The sequence below is a fragment of the Sardina pilchardus genome, chromosome 14 (assembly GCF_963854185.1).
Source record: "Sardina pilchardus chromosome 14, fSarPil1.1, whole genome shotgun sequence".
NCBI lineage: Eukaryota > Metazoa > Chordata > Actinopteri > Clupeiformes > Clupeidae > Sardina > Sardina pilchardus.
The window spans coordinates 24,380,433-24,390,467 of record NC_085007.1 but is presented as its reverse complement, the minus strand read 5'-3'; the positions used below and the strand labels follow the sequence as shown (position 1 = coordinate 24,390,467).

Below are 10,035 nucleotides of genomic sequence, written 5' to 3'. Positions count from 1 at the left end.
CAACTTCTATTGATGCTCTGTGCCCTTTTGTCCTGTTGCGATTCCACACTGCGCTGAATGCTCGTATGGAACCTCTAGCACAGCATCGGTGGAAGATTACAATTTCGTTTCACACAGTGACCTTCATTTTGACTTAAAACATCTTCAATGCTTCCAAGGAATATCCTTTCATTCATAAAGCGGAGTGACGCGCAGCTTTTTTAAAAAAAAAAGAAAAAAAAAACTATCAAGGCATCGACTCTTTCTTTCACCTTGCGACTTTTTTCATTCTCAATGCGAAACCTGGCACTGTACCCCCCCCCCCACCCATTCTTCCTCATCTTTGCCCGCTCTACCAAAAAGAACACCGTAAGCCAGCTCAGGGAACTATCACACGATCACGTTACGCTCGCCGAGATATCACTACACTTCTCTCCGTCTAAAACTGACCCCTCAGCTGGCATTAAATCTGGACAGATCAAATGCATTGGACACAAATGCACTGCACATGCAGCAAGTGTGTCATTCATACACAGGTGAAGTAGTAAAAAAAATATATATATAGCTACGGAAACCTGACCCGTGACTGCCAGCATCCTATGAATAAATAGTTAAACCTTGACGCACTTACTCCAGTACTCCTGTCCGGGTAGCCTCCCTGCGCAGCGGTGAGCTTGGTGGTATTGAGCCCGACTAGTGAGGGCAGCGTCTGGGACATCCAGTTGGTGATCATTGCCATAGTGCTGAGCACCACTCCGATCTTCAGCAAAGGCACCGACATGATCTCTAATTCTGCGCTATGCTTTACCCACTTGAAACCTTCATTCCACACAATCTAGCAGGGAAAAGGGGGGATAAGCCCCGGTGTCTGGAGCAGCCTGATGCATTATCTCCTGCACTCTCCCCGGCTCTTGTACGCTCTCCTCTCGCATTTCTGTCCGGCAGATAGAGGGGTTTAGAGGGGTCCCCGATTGATCAAGACGGATGTCAAAGGCAATCGAAAAAAGTCAAGGTATAGATGACCGGCAACAATGACAGCAAGTCTTCAGTTTCCACGCGAACGGGTGACCCTCAAACCTTTCTGCTCTTATTCTTTTCGTCCGTTGACGCCCTCAGCCACTGCTCTTGTGCGGCACGCACTCCGTAACTAAATGGCAAAGACTGAGTGCACGCGGACAGCTCGAGCTTACGATAGATAAGTGAGAGGGTGGCGTCACGCAGGGGTCTATATAAGCGGGGTGTGCGCGCGATGTGATGTCAGGTTATGTCTGCATGGGAGACTACCGCCCCTATCTGCGCATCACACTGTCGGACCCCCCCCCCCCCCCTCACGCGCCAGTTTGCCTCACTGCCCTAACAAACACTCCAAACCAGGCGTTTGTCCCCCTACACGCTCCCGGGAGAACGGCAGACGCGCCGTTCGGCGAAGGTCGAGCTCTTGGCGTGGTCAGAGGCTCGAGCTCTTAATTATCCCGTCACAGGTGACATTTTTTCCCTGTGCCCCCCGTGGCTAGCGGTCTGTTGGTCTCCAGGAATAACTCACTTGATGTTAATTTAATGATGGCCCCAACAAAATTAAATCCCATTATGATTTAATAGAAGCTTTGCTTCTGTTTGTTTAACAAAACACAATCAATGACAAACGAGGGATAGAGAGAGAGAGAGAGAGAGAGAGAGAGAGAGAGAGAGAGAGAAATTGTGATCATTTATCACATATTTTCTTATCTGTGAGGTGAAGATGCATTAATTTCAGTGCACACTCTTTTCAGAATAGTTCAATGGAGAGGAAAAAACACTCTGATTTCAAAGCTCCCGGGGTGCGCTTGGCACTGGCGCGCCGGGTATACGCACAGTTGAAGCCCAGAACAAGAACATCGCGCGTTAATAGGACAAGAGCGCCATCAGGTTGACACTAGTGGTACTGTTCGAGTCAGACCTCAAGGCATGTGATGCAATTGAACTGCGATAGTGGGATAGCAGCAACACCTGACTACTTTCCTGGTAGTTAATTCGGGAAGCATGGTTTTAGCATTTGCCCACTGCGCTGCCAGTTATTGCCAGGGCTGTACAGTAAAAGGCTCTGAAGTGTCAACCGCCGATAAAACGCCATTTGTCAGAGAGCTGCGCTAACGAAATCATGGTGTAGATTTGCCAGGAAGGGGGCGTGGCGCAGCACCTAAGCTTCATTTAAGAGCACATGCTCTCCCGTTGCGTGTAGAAATACTGCATCAAACTTACGGGGAGGCAGGACAACACAACAGTATGAGGTGCAAAGGAAAATCCCCTATTGAGAGGTGTCACAAAACCTCACTTGTGCAATGTAGTTCACTAGTTGACAGCAACAGATGTTAACTACTGTAGTTCGACGAAAATGATTCTGCAACATGACAACCTGCCACATTCGTGCAGCTTTCTATCGCCTACATAATATAAAACAACCCATGCACGTTTACAATAATCACGCCTATTTTTGGATATTATGGAACCCAGTTTCATGTGTTTCTTTTGGTTAAACCCCTGTCTAAATAACGCTTTATGTGAATCTGAGGGCTGTATACTACAATATTGTAATATCTCCGTTTATTTGCAGATCAAACAGATTGAGCATTCCTCCGACTATTCCTAGATATCTAGGGGACGTTTTCGTTTGTAAACTGGAAAAAACAAGGCGATACCTCCTGTCGCTTCCAGCGTCTTCTGCTGTTGAATAAAATATTACACAGACAAATAAGAAACCAAGTAGGTCACGCACATAGGCGTTCTCCACAGGAGTGTATCTTTCTGTCGACATATCTGCGTCTTTGAGCATGCTTTTGGAGTTTGTCTGAGGGAAAGAGAGCGCAATAGTTCATATGATATGAGAAACGTGCTGTGTGGTTCTTGGCCGTGAGCACGGAACAGTCGGGCCAGTACAGGAATAGTAGCCAAGCCTACACGCCCCCAATAACTGAAAAAATGCAACTACACCCAGAGCCTCAAAACGCAATATTTTTTCAGTTTTATTAGACTAACAAATTTCACACATCCGGAGCTAATTAAATTGCAGGATATTATACAGTACAATTAAGGAGAAGCTGTGGGGGTTCTGTATCTAAAATGTAAGGCCCTTTAATTCACATTATGACAACTGCCTGGTCTAGCCTAATAAAAAATAAGATAATATATGTGCACACTTCCAGATTTTCTTTTTCCTTTTTCTATATTTATATTTGCTATTTAGCTGCTCGGAAATGTAAGTAGCATAATAAACAGTTAATCATTTATGTAGGCCTATTTTCTATTCTGGGTGACCATCTGATTCACCTGTTGACCTTTTCATCTGTCTGCCCATCACTCTGATGTCAGCTCTGGATCCCCCCCCCCTCCCCATCACACACATGTCTAAAAGCCTTAAGCATCCCCATCTTCCTTTACCTGACAGTCAGTAGGTCTTCCTCCATGTCTGCCAACCAAGTTTCTGTCTGCCCACATGCCCTTCTTCTCTATAGCTCCTCTGACTGGCAAAATATTTCCTCTGTTTGGATTACCATGCCATTCTTTCTGTACTCCATAATGGTGGCCGCCTACCCAGTGATTGACTGTTTGTAGAATCGTAAATATAGTCAGCTGTGTGACAGAGTATGTTCAGAAATACTCTCATTGCCATGACATTGTGGCTGCCAAGTCAACTTATGTGGAAAATTTAACCTCACTCGAGGAGGGTTTTTTTGAGATGGAAACCGAGATGTTTTCCCAGTCCCTATGACGGTCGTGTTGAAACTTACTGTTCAGCACCCAAGAATGTGTAAATAATTAAATATCCAGTATCTGAGAGAATTTAGTTTTCTTGTTGTCATGTTTACTAATTATGACCAGTATTCACAAATAATCTTAAGGCTAAAAGTAGCTCCCAATTGGTGGATTTAGGAGAAACTCCTAAAAAGAACAGGTGTGTGAATCTTAATTATAGGGCTCCTGATTATTTCACAGTTGTATGCTAATTCGCAAAGTAATTTAGTGCCAAAAGTAGCATCAATGTCTTACCAAATATTAGGCCTAGCCTGCAAGACTTCAAAATCAATTATAGGCCTGTATTATTTACCCACTTCCTCAGCCTCTTCCTCATCGACTCCCCAAAACACTCTTGTGTAGGCACTAGGCAGCATACCAAACACTGTCAGTGCCAGATCCTAGAAGTAGCAAAGACCAAGCATTCATTTGGAAGTCTTGAGTATGGTAAGCCTTTTAAGTTCACACATCATGAGATGCGAATATGAAAATGTCTATGTCTGTGTCTTATTGTGTTATGCAGATGTCAATCATCTTTTTTTTTTTTTTTGGCTTCAAAGAGGCTGTAATTGATGCCCGGTGACGTTGTGTTTCTTGATGCTCATATTTATGTTTCTCAGCAGATGCCTTTCTCCAAAGTGACTTACACTATTTGAACCAAACACCAAAAAACAAAAAAACAACAACACCAAAAAATAAAACACATAAGGAGGCTCACCCCTCCCATCAGTGCTTCCCGAGAAACTCCATAGTGTTTTGTGATACTGTGGGGGACAGGCTTCACTTTGTCTCCAGTTCACAGAGTCAGGGCTGTATACAAAGACCCATTCTTTACGTTTCTTGGTGCTTTGAGCCCCAAAAACTGCCTTCAAGGCAGCACTGCCTGGAAGACGCTAGGGTTAGATATGGGTTAAGGTTATGGTTAGGATTACGTGCCTTAGTCGACGGTGGTAGCGCTGCCTGGAAGACGACATTGGGGGCTTAAAACATCATTGAGCATTTTTTAATAGTGGTCAGAAAATGGTCTGCTTGTGAATCATGAGGTGATATTTGCTGAATGTGACAGACAGTGTTACGGGTTACAAATCACCTATAATGAATTACTTTATGAACTTTTTGTCTTTTTGTACATGACTATGAAGTACAAAAAGTACCTGTACTGTGACATCACCCAAAATCACCAAATTAGGGGATATTTCAGCACTGTTTACATGGACAGCACCCCTTACTGCAGAGCAATGCATGCACGTTCATGCTATGAGCATATTCAAGAAACACGCATCTAAAAACGCTAAGTAATGCTGTTCATTAGATCACTTGTTACAACACCCGCTAAGATTTAGCAGGGAGACCAAGCCAAGCCAGATTCATATTGGGAAAATGGGCCCTATTCAGCAAGTCTGTTGAGTATGCTAGTGCTATATATGTCAATGATTGTGTAAGAGAATGACTTCACAGTGTTACAATGAATAGCAATTCCCTTATATACCCTTAATAAAGATAACAGTGTGCTTGACATTTTCAGTGCCTTTGATTTACGTTTTCCCCACATATTTAATTAACTTATAATGTATGTAACTATAAAGAGGGCATAAGAGAAGATTGACTACCTATGAACCTATAAATCTGTCATTGTTTGACCTCAGGTTGACATTAAAACTCCTGTTCTGTATCCAATGGAGTGATCCATTAGTTCAATTTCAATATTCAAAACAACTTTTATATTAATCTTCACACAGACTAGGAGACTCTCTGTCTGAGTATGCCATTTTTCAATTGCAATTTAGTTTGATGTATGGTGGCCATCCTATTTGAAAATTAGGTTTGCTAAAGCTTAAACAAAACCATTTGTCCTTCAGGATGAATTGCAATACATGGTACACATTAAGCTGCAACAAAATATGGCATTGAGCATCTAAATGTATGTTAAGTAAAAACAATGAGACAAGCAAGACAAGTACTGCTGTTTCGGCAAAGTTACCCATATCTCCAATTTTAGAAGGTAACTACTTAACTTCCTTGCCTCTTTTGACACAGTCTCTCTCTTGCTCTCCAGATCTCTCTCGCTCTCTCTTGGGTAAAATAAATAAAGCTTGGGCAGTCAATCAGATGACCGCAGGCCTGTCTCTCTCTCTCCTGCAGAATGGGATTGATTGCAGCTGCAATTTGCATAGCAAACACATCTTTTCTTTAAAACCCTCACTCACACACACAGACACACACACACACACACACACACGCGCGTGCGCACACACACTGACAACCTCAATGATACTCTCTCCTCTTTTTTTTTTCTTTGAAAATGCTCCCGGAGTTGTTTGCCCTTTCGTTTAAGCACCTTCCCCTCCATGCACAAGAGCAAAAAAACACATAACAATGCATAAATGCTTGAGCCGGTGAAGGTAGTGGAGGCCACAAGGGTATTTGTGCATATTAAATTGAATAGGTGAAACAGCTGTAGCCTTGGTATAAAAATAATACTTCTGAAATATATTCACTGACATTCACTGCCTTTATGCCTCTCTCTCTCTCTCTCTCTCTCTCTCTCTCTCTCTGTGTGTGTGTGTGTGTTGGACAGATGTGTTTATGCATTACATTGTTCACAAGAGCTTTGCAGTGTTGAACAGCTGTTTCTCTCTGTTCAAACTGAGTAAACACGACCACATAGTTCAACCTGGTTTCACTCATTCAATGTGACATCTCCTCCACCACAGACCTCAGAGTAATGCAGGTCTCTAATTGAATGCCCTTCTGTGTATAAAGTGCAGATGGTAGACGCTATGGTATTCAAGAGGAATCATGCATCTCTGGGTAATGTAGTGCACTAATTTGTGTTCTGTTTCTGCCCAAAAGACTACAAATGCAGACAATACTGAGATCCAGACTGGTCTTGTGAAAGATGCAAAACATTACCATATGAACTGAAGTGAACTAAAAACAATGAGGCAGGTGAGGCAATGATTTAAGTTGGGTATTGGAACATGCATATGAATGAGAGAGTGGGTGATCATGCAGTAATGACTTTCACATGAGTCGGTAAAGGTTTTCCAAGGAAAGTACCGTAATAATAGCCTTGTGTGTATGTGTGTAGGTGTGATGCTTGGCTAGGTAATGACTGTATTTAAATGCAATTCAAGCCTTGTGTCTCAGGCGAGGAGTTCAAAGATCAGATAGCTGGAAGGGGGGCAGGAAATAGGACGGCAGTGAAACGTAATGCTATGAAATGGAGGGGAGAGCATTTGGCCTGCGGAGGACAGAGGAAGCTGACAGAGAGTAGGGGAGTGGAACGTGAAAAGAAAAACAACTGAGATAAGATGAAAGGAGCGAAGGGAGAGAGCGAGAGGGAAGTGGTGAGAGGTAAAATGAAGACAGGACAGGAGAGGAGAGGAGAGGAGAGCAGAGGAGAGAACCATAATGGTCGCTGAGGGCTGTTAGCGTAAAAGCAGCGGTGATGAGAAGGTACTATGGTGGAGAGGTGGTCAGATATTTAATGGTATGATATTGAGTGCATTTGACCCGAGGTCACATACTGTTCCCACCAAACATATACCAGGGATAATGTGGGCACACAGAATCAATTAGGTTGCAAAGTGACATTAATTATTTAATTGTTCACTGAGAAAGCACTCCAGGCAATAGCCGAAGGAAATGAATCAGAAAAAAAAAAGTGTTTTGAGTATTACTAAAGTCGTTGTACTACATAAAATATGAACACTCTGGCTTTCTTTATCCAGGCTTGTTCTGTTTTGATCATGTAGAAAAAAAGAGTGTGATTGGTATTTATACATATTCCAAAAGTTAGTCATCATGACTAGACATTAATACTGAGAGTAGGCAAATTAAGTGTCTAGGTATGTGAACAACTGTGATCTATGAATGTCAGAAAATATGAGTTCCAAAGTACGTGAGGTCACTCAAAGGCCTGCTAAACTGTTGTGTATCTCAGGGGTCAGGCTGATTGAATGGTTTCAACGAGAACAGTGACTGCAGTCAACTTCTGTAGTGGATAATTAGCAGTTTCAGACATTTCAGAGGTCTGCGTAAAGCCTACAGGTGCTACATCGGTTATTTACAAAAAGCGCCGTTTAATTAACATGAGCTCTCCTTTTCATTTCACCCGATTCTTTCGACAGTAAACACATTTCATCTCTTCCTGTCACCCCTTTCTGATTGGATGGTTATGAAACAGCTATCAAACGCGTCTGATGCCTTTGATGAAAGCAGCATTAAATCCTAATATCGCCCAAGTGCATTTCCCGTGTGCGCATCACGGCGCGCTCCATGGCACGCAAGTGTTCAGAAGAATTTAATGAGGTAGGCTACGTCTCTGAAAACAACCACAACACACGGGGCCTAGACATTATGAGAAGCTAATTGATCGAAAGAGTTTCGGTGTGCTCTACTGACAACTGTCGCAACATACTTACCAACATAGCATCACTTGTTTAATCTGTAGTTAATTATTTAATTTTGTTTAAAGTTCCAGAAGTGGTCTGCACTTTGATCACCACGCAGGCCGACATGGCGTATTCGATATTGTGATACATAGCCTATTTGAGTTTCTAGAGTAGCCTACTCAACCGTCCGGGTTGTCAGCTGGAACTAAAACTGTTAGAAAAGTATAAATGTGGGTTTCATAGGCCTGAATCATTACACGACTATCACCAATATACTGTACTGTGCCCAAAATTATTCACCTGCTCGGCAGAGTCTCTGCGACAAGCTGAATGATGTAAGTCAAGTTTTCACTGAGTTTCTGCTGGACGGATCTATCTCGCAGCAAGTTCAATAAAACACACCCTAAATCCCGAGAGCGCCAAGAGAAGCGTGAAAGATTCAAAAGGCTTAATTGATGTTCAGCGCACTCGACTGAGATTTACTTCTAACGGAATGGCACAGAGGCTAGCCCTATGAGCGTATCATACGTGATTGTGGTAGGGAAATATTAGTCAGCAAGCAGCCTATAAGACACACTCCTGTAAACAGTTTTTGGAGGAGGATGCAGACGGTACAATGCCATGTCTCACAGTACTTTTCAGGAATCAAAATAAGGAAATGTGTGGAAGATAAACGTCTGACAACAGCACTTTAGGATATGTTACACTCAGTTAATCAAACATTAACTGCAGGCCACTTATAATAGCACTTTGTTTTGGACAGCACTTGAACAACCCTAACGTATTTTAATAACATTAAGCATGAAGTGGGCAGTGTTCCCAGTACGCGAGCCTGTAGTTGCTGGGGGTTGACAATCTTTGCGGTTAAAGTGGTGGGGCAGCCGCTCTCTAGACCGCCATGCACATCCGAAAGCTATCCACCTCATCGGCGTGTAATCCCCGCCGTTAATCTGTTTAAGCGCAGTATCCGGTTAATTCAAAACAGCAACCACTCATAAGCGTCGCCACTTTAATCTGAGTGAGATTTGAAGGCAATTTGCGAGGCTGCGCGCCGAGGTAAGATGGCGATGGACCTACTTGAGTGAGTTCGCTGCCCATCAGAACGAGGAGGATGAGACTCGGGAGCTTGCTCGCGGGCTGCATCTTTCGCTACCCGTGCGCAGCGCTCTCTCACATGCAGAAGCGATGCCTGGTCAGTCCCTCCAAGAGCGACTCTCTCTCTCTCTCCGCTCCTCACCGGTGACTCGCGGTCCCTCGCGTGATCTCTCCCTCAGAAACCGAACAAGAGAAAGTCGGAGGTCGGTTTCACGCAGCCGTTTCTGGGCATATTTATTTCAGTCCACACTCTCGTTCAGCGTTCTCTCTTCCGTTCCTCTCTCCTTGCGTCTTTGCCACCTTAGGTTTGGTGGTCTCTCACCGCTGATGTTTTCCCTGCCGTGTAGCGTTGAAGCCAATGTAGGAGTGTGCTAATCGTCTTGGTAAAAGTTTGTCTCTGAACGGCGCTGTCGAGCGAACGAAAGAGGGCAAAATTGGGCGAGAACAGGAGCTCTCCGCGGTGCTGAAACCGGATGTGACATCAGCAACGCGTGGGAAATTCAACGAGAGTCGGAGTGAGAGAGAGAGGGAGAGAGAGAAAGATTCCAATTGGATCTTTCAAGACCGAGGTCACGTCAAAACAATCTATACATATTTAAGTCAATTTTAATGGTCTACCACATCACCGGGAGTGTGTGTCTCTTGTGAGAAAACAGGAGAAATTGGACTTAAACGTTTGAACGATCAAAAAGAAAGAAAAGGGCAAATCTATTAAGCCAATTTACGGAGTGCAGTCAAAGTCTCTCAGCAAAACGATCCCTGACATTTCAAAAGCTCAACATGACTTTTGAAGTAA

The 10,035-nt window shown here is 43.6% G+C and overlaps 1 protein-coding gene across 2 annotated transcripts in view; it reads right to left on the bottom strand.

Annotated features, from left to right (window-relative positions):
• The window catches only part of olfm1b (olfactomedin 1b), a 27,211-nt gene extending 17,512 nt beyond the window's left edge, over nt 1-9,699 (bottom strand). The window contains exon 1 of one of the 2 annotated variants that reach the window (XM_062554630.1): nt 9,222-9,699. In XM_062554630.1, the coding sequence (XP_062410614.1) occupies nt 9,222-9,287 (66 nt within the window). In that variant the 5' untranslated portion in view covers nt 9,288-9,699. Of the gene's footprint in view, nt 1-610; nt 1,186-9,221 lie in introns of those variants that run through there. The other variant, XM_062554629.1, reaches the window with a different exon arrangement.
• Between the last annotated feature and the right edge of the window lie 336 nt (nt 9,700-10,035).